The sequence below is a fragment of the Colletotrichum navitas genome (assembly GCF_030913465.1).
Source record: "Colletotrichum navitas strain CBS 125086 chromosome Unknown LY79scaffold_120, whole genome shotgun sequence".
Taxonomy (NCBI): Eukaryota; Fungi; Ascomycota; class Sordariomycetes; order Glomerellales; family Glomerellaceae; genus Colletotrichum; species Colletotrichum navitas.
This window is the reverse complement of record NW_026850666.1, coordinates 3733-19615: the sequence shown is the minus strand read 5'-3', so window position 1 is coordinate 19615 and position 15883 is coordinate 3733. Positions and strand designations below refer to the sequence as shown.

Sequence of the window (15883 nt, the reverse complement as noted above, 5' to 3'; positions counted from 1 at the left end):
TACTAATAACCTCTATAAAAGCTATATAATACACTAAGTCTATAAAGCACTTAAGGTATATAATAGCCTAGATACCTTTACTATTAAGGACCTACTATTAAGTAGTAAAGTATAAGTATAGTATAAAAAGGGTAAATAGTTTAGCCTATACTACTTACTATTTATTAATAGTAAGGATTATACTATTAATATTAATAGCCTATATAACTTTTATTTTACCTTAGTTAAACTTTACTACACTAAGAAGAAAATAGGTAAGCTTACTAATATAAACCTTTAACTTAATTAACTTATAGATACTAACTACACTAGTAAATATATAGAGGATACTATTATTATTACTATAAGAACTAGAAAACTTATCTAAATAGTAACCTTTTTTCCTCTATAGTATACCTATAGGTAACTATACAAGGCCTTAGTTAATATACTATTATAAGAAATAGATAAACCCTTTAGTACTTTTCTTTTAGCTAAAGAAGAAGCTAACCTAGCACTTATATAACAACTATATAACTAAGGCGTTATTACTACACCTAGTAAGCCCTTTAAATAGTTAAAAAAGAGTAAAATACAAGGCCTTATTAACTATAGTGTATTTAAGATTATTATATATAATCCTTCTATTTACTAGGGCTATATCTTTAAATCTTACTTTATTAATAAAGTTAAAAGTAAAAATAATAAGCTATATAAGAAATTATAACTTATAGTATAAGGTTATAGTAATAATAGTAAAGAAACTTTACTAGTTTAGTTACTTATAATTTAAAGAGCTAGCTAATATATAATTCTTATACTTACTTTTCCCTTATAGCTAATAATAAGGTAATATAGCTATAAAATATAATATAGGCCTATATATAGTTAACTTTATAACTTAACTATACTATCTATATATAACTTTCCCTTTAGATCTATAATTAATACCTTTAAGGTACTATTATAAAGGTAGTAAAGCTATTATATAGCCTTACTAAAGTAAGTACTTATTAGTAAGTAATATATAACTACTACTACTAAGAAAAGCTTAATATAGTTACTACTTTATATAACCTATACCTACTTCTTTTATCTATAAAAAACCTTAACTTTATAATAATTAAGATATAAATAGATAATATAATTAGCCTAACTAGTATTAATTTCTTTAACTATAAGAATAATAAGCTTACTAAGGTAAAGCTTTTTATAAAATAGAAAATTTTACTTATAGAAAATAAACTTTTAGTGTTTAATAAAGGGATTATTTCTTAACTTTAGCTAAAAACACCTCTATTATACTTTACTAAAAAGGCTAAGGTATAAAGCTAAGACTTATTAATAAGAAATTACCTATAGCTTAGTAAAACTATATCTAGTAGTATACTTAAAGAGTATATATTACTTTTATTTACTAGCCTAAAGTATACTTTAACCTATCTACTATAGCCTAGTATAAGAAGCCTAATAGTAAAGCTATTTAGTAACTTAACTAAAGAATTTAGTAGTAAATAAATATACTTAACTATAGCCTTACCTTTATTCCTTTTAACTTACCTAATATAAAGCTCTTTATATTTATTAATAGATCTTTTACTAATAATTATAACTTAACTTTATAGTTAAGATTTATTATTTTTTTACTAATAAAAAGGTTAATAATAAATAAGGTAAATTTATTTTCTATAGTAATATCCTTTATTTTTTATTAACTAAATCTAAATAAGTAATATAAAGTATTCTTATATTAAAAGTCTATAGTATAGTTATAGGCGTTAATATAGTATATACTTTCTTTATAACTATTATAATAGTAGTAAATAAGCTTAGTAACTTATTAATCTCTACTATTACCTATACTAACTTATACTTACTATATAAGTATCTAGTAAAGTTAGGTACTACCTATAAAAAGCGCTTAATAATTAATATTATAGTACTATAATAATTATATAAGTAATATAAGCTCTTTAAGGTATAATAGATCTATAGTAATAATAACCTTACTAATAGGTTTATAAAGTCTTCTTTAAACTAAGTACTTAAGAGTCTTATTTTTTATAATAAAGTAAAAATATAAATAAAAAGATAAGTTATATAAATATAATAAAAAATAATAAAAATAATAGAATATAGAATAATAAGTACTTAAAGGAGAAAATAAGTTATATAAACTATATAGATTAATAGTAGTTAAATTTATTTAATATAAGTATATACCTTTAATAGCTATAGCTAAAGAGAAATATACTTAAATAAGATAGTATAAGCCTACCTTTACTAAGTAAATAAATAAATAAATTTATAGTAGTATATAACTATAAAAAGTGTAATACTTTTACTCTTCTTATTTTTATTATATTTTTAGGCTTTTTAGGAGGAATAGGAGCACTAGTAACTTTTACTATATAAGAAAGTTACTAGTGTTAGTATATAGGTAATATAGCTAGAGGCAGTAGGTTATATAATATACTGCCTACTAGTAGAATTCTTACTCTTGCCTATACGCAAGGGTGCTACTACACTTATGCTCCTACTTTACCTTGTTAACTAGTTAACTATTAACAACTACAAATTTAACCACCTTTTCTTAACCTTTGTAATATTATAAGATAGGGATCCCTATTAATTATCTAGTGAAAAACCAACAGCAAGAAGCCTTAGTTAGACGGAGTATTTTTGGTGGGCTGGTTGACCTATGCACGCTTTTTACATTGTTTTGTCAGCTACTTGTGAGTCCATCTACCGCAATATGTCAAGCGTGCACTTGTGGAGAATCATCACGCAATCCGATAGTCGGTATTTGGGATTTAGCGACAAGAGGCTGTGCTTGCAACTACAGCTTACAAATCTTTCCTTGAACTTCCGGCGTAAGTGTTGTTCGAGAAATTCTTCTTTAACCTAGTATAAGATCATACAATATCATTAGTACGACTACCTTTTTAAACAAGGCTAGTTCATTTGATACGATGTTTATAGTGTGAAGAGCAAGCCTTCTGTTGTTGAGCTGTACATCTACTTAAGAGCGATAAACAATTTAGCATCTGCTGTCAAGCCTTCTGACTTCACACGAACTAACCAAAATACGATAAATAGTTCAAGACCACGATGAAATAAATGAGACTATCAAGACCAAGGGTATTTATCCCAAGACCATTAGAAGATCCAAGAGTGGCATTAGAAAGCATAGTGCAGGCCGGCCTCGAATTCAAGTTTCGCGGTTAACATGAAGTCAATACCGCTAGCAGGACTCATAGTACGTTATAGTCGAGATGCTTCGTTGATATTCCCGCAATGCCCGTTGTTTCGACGGCTTTCAGCCACTGGCATGCAAATCCACCGAGGCGTAAACAATCAAGTCATACGATAGGTGGTGAGTGGCTGAAGTACACAGCCACATTGATTTATGGCTGTACAGCTTAGACTCTCTCACGTATCCCTGGCGTTTGGCGTAAAGCGTTCCAGCTTGTCAGCAACTACCCGAGGGTGTTAGTCAGCCTTCGTCAAAGCTAAACACCCCCTCCTCACGGAGGGGGCGAAAAAATAGGGTTGCCACTCCGAAAAAGGGGTTGCCAACCCCTATCACAAATACCCTCACTTTTGCGTACATTATATAGTATAGTTAACTTTTTATTTCTTAAAGCAGTAACGCCTACAACATTATATAATAACAAGAGTAGTATTAATTAATAGCCTTAATTAAGGGCTTTATAATAGTACCTTTTTTTCCCTTTTTATATTAGAAAGGTGTAGGGTAGGAGGGACTAAAGCGGTGCAGTGATCTAGAGAGAAACACTGATAACCCCTAAGGCAACATAAGATGCTTCCTTGATTAGTCAAAGACTTGCCTTAATCAGAGCATTGAATCCCTTAGATTAGTGACAAACGATGTCTTGATTACAAGGGGAAAGCGTCCAATCAGAAGAGGGCTCATTATAATCAGAGGGGTAAAAGCTCCTAATTATCTTATGTTATTACACATAATCAGCTTACAGAAGAAAGGCTTATGGTCCAATCTAGCTAAAAGGTAGGTCTAAGAAGGAAAAGAGAAAGTTTGTTGATGTTCTATCTATGTGATCGGTCTCCCTTATATAGGTTCTTTACTTAATTAGACTAACTACTCTTTCCTTGTTAACCTGTCTTCTAGCTTCTAATCAGCTTAAGTTAATCTCTAAATTACCCTACCCTATTCTAATATAATAACTATAAATTTATATTACTACTGTAATATAGGTATTACTTTTATTATTATTTACTATATATTACTAGTCCTTTTTTGTTTATATTAATAGGGGTATAAATAAGTAATTTTATAGTATAACCTTTGTAGCCCTCTAGCTATTTATCTTATCTTTTATAGTATAATATTATAACTTATATTATAAAAGACCTTATAATATTAAAAGGCTAGCTATTAGTGTTATTAGTAGTAATAGTAATAATATATAACTATTATTATTATTATTACTCTTAGGTATACTAGCTAATTCTTTACTTAATATAACTAAATTAATGTCCTTGTTAACAAGGTTATTAATGTCTATAAAGATCTTAAGGTTAAATTCTAGCCCTACTGCCTTTATAGCTATATTAATAAATGCCTAATTAATATTACCTTAACTAAGAGGTCTTACTATATACTTAAATTAGTTAAGTATATACTATAGTAGAAAAGCTAGGTTAAGGTTAATAGTAAATTTCTCTTTACCTTTAGTATTATTATTATACTACTATAGATCTAAAGGGTTAAATAAGATATATAGTTAATTTTCTTTAGTATAGACTAGCTACTATTTAAAGGTTAGTTACTTTATTTATTTATTTACCTCTTAATACTTAGTAGTACTATATTACTACTAGACTTTTTTTTCTTACTTATAGGCTATTCTTTTTACTACTGCCTATTAGTACTATATTTTTACTTATATTACCTTTATAACTTACTTATTATATACCTCTTTTATATCTATAATAGTAACACTAGTTATAAAGAAGTATTATAGTTTAATAGTTTACTAGCACTAGCTTTTTTATTACTATATTTCTAGTCTAGTATTTTAGTCCTTAAGGTATTACTATTAGTACTTATAAGTAAAAGATCTCTTATAAATTACTTACTTTACTACTTTAAATCCCCTCTTTAAAGGACTACTTTATATACTACTATATTTTTTCTCTATATAGTTAGTAGTAAAGATTACTTTATTAAAGTAGTTATTATATAGTAAATAATAAATAAGATATAATAGTATATCTTTATTACTTTATTATATTTTTTTAACTAGTTAGCTAAGTATAATATTATTATATATAGGCTATATACTTACCTTCTTAAAACCTTTTATAATATAGGCAGTAGTAAAGGCCTCTTTAACTATAGTATTAAGGGTAGTAATAAAGTTATCTCTTATAAATATAAGGTTATCTTCTTATATATACCTATAGAGCACTATCTATTAGGCCTTTTTAAAGTATTAAAAGACTTCTATATCTATTAGTTAAAAAAAGTATATTATATAAGGTAAAAAAAAGGTAAAAATAATATTAAAGTTAATATAATATTTTATAAGCTTTAGACTTATATAGCCTATAAATTTATTAAAAAAAAGAAAATAATATAGCTACTTTAACTTTTTTATAGTATTTTAATAGTTATAATACTTTACTTTTTATTTACTTAGTTAACTATTAAGTAAATATAAATTATAGGTATTATAACTATATATATTAACACTAAAATAGTCCTTAAAAAAGTAGCCTATCTAGTAATATTTTACTAACTTTATATATAACTTTATATTAAAGTACTATATATAGTTTATTATAATCTTTTAGTTAAAGAAGCTAGTTAGTAAATATATAAAGTAAATACCTTTTTAGACTTAGTAATTTACTTAAGTAGTAACTAGCTATATTTTAAAGATTATATATACTAGGATAATATTACTAGATATATTACTAGACCTAACTAAAGTATATAACTCTTAATTAGCTAGATCTATAACTTTAGGTAAGTAGTTATATTTTAGTAGCTACTTAAGGATAATTATATATAGCTAGTTATAAAGGTAGCTAATCTAGCACCTAGATTTATTAGTGTTCTATATCTTAGATAAGCTAATATTATACTTATAAAAGGTAGCTTAGTACTAGGTAAAAAAGTCCTTTATTAAGGCTAAGTCTAACTTAGCCCTCTTCTAGTATAACTTAACTAGTTTAATAGTGCCTTTTTTCTAGAGCTTTAGATAGTTAGTAAGCTAGCTTTAGATAAAGTACTTAAAGACTAGTAGTTAACCTTAGATACTATAGAGGTAGTTAGCTATTTCTTTAACCTAGAGTAGTAAGGCTAAAAAGCTAGATTTATAAAGCTATATAATAAAAGTACTAAGAGCTATATCTTTAGCCTCTATAAGTAACTAAGGCTAGCTAGGCTTATCTAGGCTAATATAGAGGTTATAGCCTTCTTAAAGGGCCTAGAGGTGCTTCTAAATTACTATATAAGATACACTATAATCCTAGGTAGCCTAGTGTATAAAGAGTATATTAGTTACTAGTTTACCTACCTATTAGTAGGTTACTTATTAATAAGTAATATATAGTATCTTAGCTACCTTTTTAGTAGTAGTTATATTCTTATTATATTAGTAAGGTATATTAAAGGGTTAAAGTAAGGTAAGTAGTTTAGTTACTATTAATATTTATTAATAATATATTTAAATAATTACTTGTTTTTAGTAAGAATATAATAAAAAGTAGGACTAGGTTAAGACAAGTAGTAACCTTATTTTCCTAGTGGTAACCCTATTTTTTTGCCTCCTCCGTAAGGAGGGGGTATTTAGCTCACAGCGCTGACTAAGTTGCCCCCGGGTAAGCCTTAGCCTAAAGTCTTTGGCTAGACAGAATGACGAACTGTGTGGCCGAGGCGTTCGCTTCAGGTCGCACAGGTACGCAATATTACTCAGACACAGCCTTGTAAAGACAGCATAAGCATCATGCCTGATGAGTAACACCATGATAAAGGTTTCTGGATAGGAACACACTACTATGAAGCTTCGTAACCTCCCTATTAACCCAGGCTTCCAGACCTTTCGCAGATGACTCCTTTCTGAGTGCTATACCGGGGTGAACAGTGCGCAAGTTGGCGGGCAGGGAAGGATGAAGTCTCAACAAGTAGATCATGAATCAAAACAGAGTGATGAACGTCTTACACAAAAGTGCTTGGTCATTTGGACTCGTAGATCATGCCAAATTAGCTTGAGACTTTTCCCATTCCATTTCTTGGATATGTCAACAGCAGAAAAGGTGCCCAAACCCCCGCATCCAAGCGTGCCAAGCTAGCTTTTTGGTCGGTCTCAGTGCACAGCTGCATCCTTTGACGTCACCGCGAGTATGAGCTGACCTCGAGCTCGGAACGCTCAGTCCTCCCTCATCACTTCTCGTTTGTGGCGTCTCCCTCTCCATGCTGAAGAGTTGACGGGACCGGTGGCGCTGCGACACAGCCTCCAGCAATTTGCTCAGCCGCATACGTACGTTGGGTAGGCAGACTTTCGGATTTTGAGCTGATGTGGTAGGCGTGATATTGCAGGTCTCGTCTTTCACATGTATATGCATCTCACTTAAAACGGCCGAAATCCCCAATTATCGTCATATTCTGTTCTCCGTTATCTCACCCCCCTTTTCTACGCGTTGCTACAGTAGCGTATCCACAGCCAACAGCACCCCTGCCAACAGCTTGTGAGGTATAACTCGCGATACAAAGCAATCAACCTCCCAAACGATCAAAGTGCCAGATATTCCCAGTGTCAAAATGGCGGCCGCGCAGGCAGTGCACCAGCTCCCCCAGGCTCACAATTCTGTCGGCATCTTCCCACAATTGACGGCGAAACAGAATGAGACCCTCGTCCTCAAGGAAAAGATGCTGTCCCTCACCGGCGACAGCTTCGACATCAAGCTCGCAAACGGACAGCCCATCCTCCGGGTAGAGGGCAAAGCGTTGTCCATCTCGGGGCGCAAGTCCGTCTACGACATGTCCGGGAACCACCTTTTCGACATCGTCAAGGAGCATCTCCACCTGCACACCACCTTCGCGGCACAGGACCCGCAGGGTAATAAGATTATGGAAGTCAAGAGCAGCCTCGCGCGTGAGTGTTTGCCATTTGAGAGTTGTTCAGGGGTAGACGAGGTAGCTGACGGCATGTAGTCATCGGATCCAAGGCGACAGCGACTTTTGTGTCCCCGCACACCGGCAAGAGTGAAACGCTCGAGATGAAGGGCAATTGGCTATCGACACAGGCTGACATTGTCGATACCACCACTGGCCAGGTGCTCGGCAGGATCGACAGGAACATGTTGCGTGCGCGCGACCTGTTTGGGGGCAAGCAAACCTACGCCCTCACCGTGGCGCCCGGGGCCGACATGGCCCTCATGTGTGCCCTGTGCATCTGCCTAGACGAGAAGAAGAATGACAACAAGTAGGGTTAGTGCCCGGGTGGTCGGCGTGAGCAAGCTTTGGTCCGGAGATTTGGACGGTAGTACTATGTCATGATACCTAACGCGCAATATGAACTTTGGTTTGTTGTTTTACTTTGCCTGTCAGGGGCACAAAGCTTAGCACCGTTAATATGGGAAGACGTCCGTGAGGAGTTCGAACAAACACCTACTTGCCATGCATAAAACCTAGTGCTTGCTTGGCGAGCGCTGACAACAATCTTCGAGAAGACAACTCGGGTTTGATCGAGAACCGTATCACCCATCCGCTCAGGAAGTCGATGTAATTGTTTCGATTTCGTCAGCTCGGCTCGGCTCGGAAATCTCTTTCGAGCTCGGAATGTCTTTCCCCGCGTTTTCCCCACAAGCCGGATCTGCCCTGTCTGGGGTAATGCTACTCTATCTCTCGTGATCGGAACGCACCCCTGGCGAGTCGTCTTATTTCATATCACTTGACGAGGCCAGTCGGCGACTAATATCCCGAATATTGCTAGAGACAAGTTTGCGGACGCCCTAGTCCTGAGGAGACCGGACTCACTATGACCGAGATCTTCTTCACATAAGTACCGAAGGTTGAGCTGCCGGTTAACTCTTCTGCTTTTCGGTATGTCTTTCTATATTTCACAGACCCGACCATCGGTGTAACGCCTGCCATGGAGGCTCTCTCCCTCTTGCTGTTGTTTGCGACCGGAGCCGTGACAGCTATACCGACGAGTTTTCCAACCAATGCCAAGTAGGAGGACCTTGCCCTTCCTGCCTCCCGGCACCGAAATCAATTATGAATTCTAACGCTTCTTTCGTACAGTATCTTTACCCCCAAAGGCGTAGCCACTGGCAAGGCTGTTCAGTTGCAGACTCAACCCTTCTCACCTTTCACGCTCAGCCCGGACACTCCGGTAGCCACCCTTGACTATGGAGCTGAGAGGGCAGGCTATCCGATCTTCGACGTCACCTCGCTCAGTGCCCCGGCGCAAATCGAAGTCAAGTATACCGAGCACTTTGACGGGTTGAACCATCCCTTCAGCGACGGGCCGTTCACCTACACCAACATGCTCAGCAACAACTTCCGCGTCGAGACGTTCGACGTCACGGCCACCGGCCGGCTTGCATCTCCGCTGCTCCAAGGGGGCCAGAAATGGCAGTCCATCAGGCTCCTGACCAACGGCACGGTGGAAGTCTCGAGTGCGGGCTTCGCTGCGACCATTGACATGGCCGAGCCGGAGGATCTCCCTGGGCAGTTTGACAGCGATGATGAGACCTTGAATGAGATTTGGAAGCTCGGCGCCAGAGCGGCGACGGCGGCCTGCTTCGACAAGGGCACGCAAAAAGACACATGGCAGGTGAGCGAGGAGGACGGCGTGTTGGCCCGTAGCATGCGGCCAGCCGCGACGTATAAGGGCACGTCCTGGAGCAAGTACACGCTGGAGTTCGACACCAAGATCCAAAAAGGCGGAAGCTGGTTCATGACTGTAAGACCCAACCCTATTTCACCCGTGAAATCCGCAAGACAACGCAACTAAGTGCCCCGCCTAGGGAGGTACTCTGGCCGGCAACGGATACATGATGCTGCTGACCGGCGAGCTGCCCGAGACGACCCGCTTCGCCAACACCAACACGACGTTGACGCCGGCCAACACGATCTCGCTGGCCTACGGAGCCGACTTTGTGAACCAGACAACACTGAACACGTTTCTGCTCGACGTCTTCCAGGTTCCGTTCAACGTGAAGGAGAACACATGGTACCACATCACGGCATCCATGGCTCCATCGGGCCGCCTTGCCGTCTCCATCGACGACACGCAGGTGTTGAATATCTCGCGATCCGACTACCCGTGGGCACTCGCCGGCAGCGCCCTGGGGGGGTACGGAGGCTCTCCCGACTTCACCGGCTCCATCGGCTTCGGCGCGTACCAGGACCAGGCAGCCTACTTCAGAAACGCGCACGTCTACGACACCGCCAACGGCTCGACCATCTACGCCAACAACCTCACCAGCCCAGACGTCCTCGTCGAGTACGGGACCCAGGCAAACACCGACAGTGTGTGCGTCGATGGGCCCAAGCGCGACAGGCTCGTCTGGCTCGGCGACTTCTACCACACGGCGCGCATCATCGCCGCCAGCACGTCGCGGGCGGACCAGTCGCGCGGGACGCTGCAGCTCCTGATCGACTCGCAGATCGCCAACGGCCAGATGAACATCAGCCCCAACCTCGGGTACGACCTGGCATCCGTCGCGGACGCGGTGGGGCCGCAAGGCGGCGGCTCGTTCCCGCTGCAGGACTACCAGCTCCTGGGGCTGATGGCGTTCAGCAGCCACGTGCGGCTGTACAACGACCTCGCGTGGGCGAGGGCGACGTGGCCGCGGTGGCAGAGGGTGGTCGACTGGCTTCTGCCGCAAATCAGCTCGGCGACGGGGCTGTTGACGTTCCCGGGCGGGTATGCCTTCACCGGGCCGGCGAACGCGGGGTCCGCGATCGGGTGCGAGGCCGTCCAGGCTCTCACGGGCGTGGCGGACGTGGCCGCCGCCATCGACGACACGGCGTCTGCGACGCGATACCGCGAAGCCGCAAGCTCGTTGGCGGACGCCATCAACGAGAAGCTGTGGAACGACGACGTGGGCGCGTACGGCCTCTCGCTCGCGGACGTGAGCGGCATCTCCGTGGCGGCGACCTCGTTCTGCATCACCTCGGGCGTGGCGGACGCGAACCGCACCGCCCGCTCCATCGCCGCGTTGCTGTCCGGGCTGAAGCTCGGCCCGGGCTACAAAGACGCCTCGACCGTGTCCTCCACCGACGGCAGCGTCAACATCTCGCCCAACACCAACGGGTTCCTCCTCTCGGCGCTCTTCGCGGGCAACGCCACGCGGGCGGCCGACGAGCTGATGCGGAGCCTCTGGGGCGCGATGCTCCCGGGTGCCGGCGAGGCGCAGAACAAGAGCGCCGTCGGCGCGAGCTGGGAGTACGTCAACGCCGCGACGCTGGAGCCCGGCCTGGGCCTGTTCACGAGCCTCGGCCACCCCTGGGGCGGCGCCCCGACGTACGTCTTGACGGAATGGGCGGCGGGCCTGCGGGCCGTCGATGGCACCGACGGGTTCGGCTACAAGAACTGGCTGGTCGCACCGGCGTCCGGGGTGGCATTGGGGCTGAAGAGGGCGAGTGCGAGCGTCGTCACCGCGTTTGGTGGCGACCTCAGCGTCGAGTGGCGGAAGGATGGCGATAAGATCGGGATCACCATCAGGGCTCCTATGGACACGAAGGGGCAGTTTGTGTACGGGCACGAGAGCATTGCGCTGCACGGACGGACCGAGTATCAGTTTACCGTGGACACGTCGTTGCAGAATGGCATCGTTTAGGCGATGGGCCGCTAGCTAGCTATTGTACAGACCTTTCTTGAACAACAACTATCATGTATATGGACCTAAGACCAACTTACCAGCCGAGTCATGTCCGTTCTGTTCCAGGTGGCGGCGGCCTCCTTCATATCCATGCCCGACGCGGGGGTAGGGTGTATCTGGAAAAAGCCGACGGAATCGCGCGGAACTAACTACTCCGTATTAGTCTTAAGGTGGATTCCGGCATGACCGGGGCATCGCGTGCCTCCACTCTGCGAGCACGCACACAAGCGGTTGTGTAGTGTAGTGGTTATCACTGTAGGTTCTCGCAGAAGCGCTCCAGCATTCATCAGATACTGACTCCCATCGAGCCGGATTTTGATCCCTTGCCATCAAATGCCTTCCGGCAACCCCGGTTCGAGCCCGGGCACGACCTAATTTTTCTCTTTTTATTTTTCGTTTTTCGTTACATTTTTCTGGTGGCGGCCTCCAGTATCTGAGACGGTAAATACGGCAAAATGCCTCGCTTTTTAGACAGGCCTAGTGTTTCTCTTTGAATCCAGTGTATGTATATGAGCTTTTCGTGGCATAAGCATAGAGTGGAGGAGTGTTGACCGTAACTCCGGCCATAAAGGCCCTACCGGCTACTCTCGGCATTCTATTCCGGCATCGGAACTACTCGATCGAGCTCCGTGCTTCATCTCTCCCTCCTCCGATGTCGTGCCGCTCCCTACCACCCGCTCCCTCCGCTCATGTAGGATTCGGTCACATGACGGTGTAATCAACACGCCCCAAGAAGCATTCGAGGGCGTCCGCAGTTATTACTTTGTCCCATCCAAATCCACAATGTCCATCCCCACACGCGTCTTGAGGAACAGTTTCATCCCCGCAGCCAGAAACCTACCCCGCATCGCCAGCAGGACCTCGCCGTTCAGCTTCAGATACCGCACGATGGCTACCAGCGCAAAGGAGTTCCTGTGCATCCTCCCGGACAAGCCGGATGCGCTCGCGCGGCGGTTGGAGGTCAGGGCGTGAGTAGACTCCCTGCCGTCGAGAACAATGAAGCTCGGTGATGAGGCTGACACGACGAAGCACGCATCTGGCCGGTGCTCAGGCTCATGCGGGCAATGGAAAAATAGCTCTCGGCGGTACGTCCTCTCTCACTTCTTCCCCTCTCGCGTGAAGCTGTTAGCCTGACGGGAATGATGTACGAATGCAGGCGCCATGTTTGGAGAGCACCCAACCGAGGGAAAGACACCTAGCTTCAAGGGCAGCGTCATCATCTACACTGCCAAGGATGCCGAGGAGGCTTGGGAGCTCATCAGGAACGACGTTTATGCCAAGAGCGATGTGTGGGATCTCGAGAAGGCGCAGGTCATTCCGGTAAGTCAATGACCCACGCCCAAGCTGGAACGAGCTCTCTTTGCAGCGAGGTGCTAATGTCGATGCGTGACATAGTTCAAGTCTGCCGTGCGAGAGTCTTTGTAGCTTTTGTCCGCGTGGGGCCTCAGTTTAGTACTTGGAAGGGACTCGTGGAATGCATGGACGACGCAGCGGCGCTTATTGTACACGATGATGGTCCTCCTTTTTAAACCAGGACTCATTTCATCTTCTGTGAACCTCGTCGGAATCGACAGACTGAATCAGGTCCTCCACGTCCAGCCGCTCGGCCAAATCCAGCAACGCCTGCGGCGAAAGACCGCCCATGCATCCCGTATCGAATATGTCCCACCCCGCCTCCTCCATCTGGTCCAGAAACGACCCATGCTCGTGTCCGTGATGATGGTGCGGGTTCGCGCTGCTCGGCGGCGGCGTCGGCGGCTCCTCCGCGGGCGGCGTCAGAGCCGACATGATGTGCTCGAGCCGACTGAGCTCCAGCTTCCGCAGCGGCGCGACCAGGCTGCCCTTGGAAATCATCTTGTCCAGCACGCTCGTGATGTTCTCGCACCAGGTGTCGTCTTGTATGAGAGACGGGCTGATGACCCGGATGAGGTGGAGGAGGAAGGCCGAGGAGAAGGCGTCCTCGAGCTGGAAAGGCAGGAAGGCCTCGAGGAGGTCTTCGTCGCCGAGGACGCGGAGGGTCCGGAGCACCGTCTGCGCCGAGTCGACGCACGACTGCAGCAGGGAGGCGACGGGGGGCGTCAGGGTGACGGTATGGGACTGCCGCATGTCCGAGTGTTCGATGTGCATGTGGAGAGCGCACATGACCAGTGGTCGCGTTGTCAGCACCACGCACTATCAATGTCAGCTGGCCAATTACGGTTGCTCCCTGAGCGGCCGCGGACTTACGTGATGGTAGGAGAGGATGAGCCGTAATGCCATCCTCGAGGCCCTGCTGACAGACCCTTGGAAGTGAGTGTCGAGCAATGCCGTAAGGTCGCGGGATAGACGCGCAAGGTCCCGGAGGATAGACTGGGTGTTTGGGACAAGCGAGCCATCAAACTCCTTGCCGACACCATACACAGCTGAGGCGCGGGATTAGTAAAGCCAAAATAAAGGGGACCGTCTCTAGGTAGAACCTACTCGTGAGAATGCGTGCCATTAAGCGCGAGAGCCGGACATGCAGGGTCATGTTCAGCGCATCCAGAGAGTTGTCTCCGTTTGAAGGCAGCTTGACGGTGATGTCCTCGTCCCGGATCGATGTCGGCGCCCCCATGAGGGCGGAAAATTCTCTGTCGAGGGTGTACACCACCCAGAACACGATGTTGCAGCGCCTCGAGTAGTCGGCGCCCACTACGTCTTCGGGCATGTGTCTGTAGATGCCTTCGACGATGCCGATCCGCAGTGCCTGTCCGATCTGCGACTTTGTCAGCCCGTCCGCTCGAGGGTCTGAAATATCATAAGAAGGGTCTTCCTACATGCTGATATGCTGCCAACCTCATGTCCAAGCACTGGAAGTACAATGCCGCCAGCGCAAGGGCTTGGATGGCGTGGATGGAATCCGGGCTGAGACCCGACAAGTCGGGGAGCAGCGCCATGGCCCGCGTCGCGTACTGGACCCCGGGAGGGGCCGTCGCCTGCGGGCCGCTGCTGACGACAAAGGCCTTGCCGAACGCCAGGATGAGCAGATACTGGGCGTACCACAGCCTCGAGGAGCTGGCCTTCCCAACCGGGTCCTCGTACAGCTCGCGCATGTGCCTCACGAAGGACGGCTCGTCGATGAGGTAGAAGACGGCGCCGAGGTAGAACTTTGCCGTGTTCAGCAGGTACATGGCGTAGTCGAGCGGCGGGAGGTTGGACACGTCGGGGGTCTCGGCGGCGCCCAGGGGCGTCCACTGCATCCTGAAGGCGCCCTCGTGCGGCAGATGCCACGGGTCCGGAGCGGCATCGGGCATGCGTTTCCCGAGCAGGGCCAGGACTCTGCGGGAAAAAGACCACGAGGAGGTAGCACCCATGTACCCTGCCGAGCTCTGAATCAGCACGTCTTTGTCCAACCACGGAAAACGGTCTCTACTCACAATACCGGTCGCCCACTTTTGCGAATGTGTAGTCGTTGTCGACAAGGGGGTTCTGCCAGAATCCCGGTCCGATCTCGCCCTCATCTCTATGGGTTGAAGGACCGTCGTCCACCTCACTATCAGGGTCTGACGGGGCAGGACGACCACCCAGGGCTGGACTGTCTACTACCAATCTGTGAGCCAGGGGCGTTCTGTTGATGTGCGGGCTGGGTGTTGTGGTAATCGTTACCATTGCGTGGCGTTTCCAGCTGGTTCGTCATGTCCTCACTGCGGCCCGTGGAAGTGTGAAGCGGCGTTGCGTACGCCCGGCTCTGCACATCTTCAACATCAATCCCCCGACTCAAAGCCCTCGTTGACCGGTCAGAACTCTGCTCGGTATTCCGGTTCTGAAGTTCGCGTAGGTAGCTGCGGAACGAACTCAGCTTCTTCGCCATCACCACCGCGCGCCCTGAGACGCAACTGTTGTCGGGGGGGTTGCGACAACTCACCTCTCCGTCACCGACACCCGCTTGTCCTCGGCGGCGAAGATGCACCGGTGCTTTTTCCTGTCGCAACGGGCGCAAGGCTGAGAGCCGGAGCACTTGACTTTCATCACCCGGCATCTTTCGCATCTTTTTCCCGGGAAG

General features: G+C 44.7%; 3 protein-coding genes and 1 non-coding gene across 4 annotated transcripts; 3 read left to right on the top strand and 1 right to left on the bottom strand.

Moving 5' to 3' along the window:
• Positions 1-7789: 7789 nt before the first annotated feature.
• On the top strand, positions 7790-11820 carry LY79DRAFT_674368 (uncharacterized protein; the record flags this gene model as incomplete). The annotated part of the gene is made up of 4 exons (XM_060564289.1): positions 7790-8123; positions 8183-8453; positions 9275-9938; positions 10003-11820. 4 exons carry the CDS (start codon positions 7790-7792, stop codon positions 11818-11820), a joined length of 3087 nt encoding a protein of 1028 aa, XP_060408064.1.
• A 271-nt stretch (positions 11821-12091) lies between these two features.
• LY79DRAFT_t264 lies at positions 12092-12235 on the top strand. Its single transcript has one exon. It is a non-coding gene; the product is annotated as a tRNA-Glu (tRNA).
• Positions 12236-12645: 410 nt separating this feature from the next.
• Positions 12646-13287, top strand: LY79DRAFT_594627 (uncharacterized protein; the record flags this gene model as incomplete). The annotated part of the gene is made up of 4 exons (XM_060561705.1): positions 12646-12830; positions 12892-12947; positions 13019-13182; positions 13258-13287. The coding sequence occupies 4 exons, from the start codon at positions 12646-12648 to the stop codon at positions 13285-13287; spliced, it is 435 nt and encodes a 144-aa protein (XP_060408063.1).
• A 117-nt stretch (positions 13288-13404) lies between these two features.
• Positions 13405-15489, bottom strand: LY79DRAFT_527913 (fungal-specific transcription factor domain-containing protein; the record flags this gene model as incomplete). Its single annotated transcript, XM_060555975.1, has 5 exons — positions 13405-14034; positions 14089-14264; positions 14323-14596; positions 14658-15199; positions 15258-15489. 5 exons carry the CDS (start codon positions 15487-15489, stop codon positions 13405-13407), a joined length of 1854 nt encoding a protein of 617 aa, XP_060408062.1.
• Between the last annotated feature and the right edge of the window lie 394 nt (positions 15490-15883).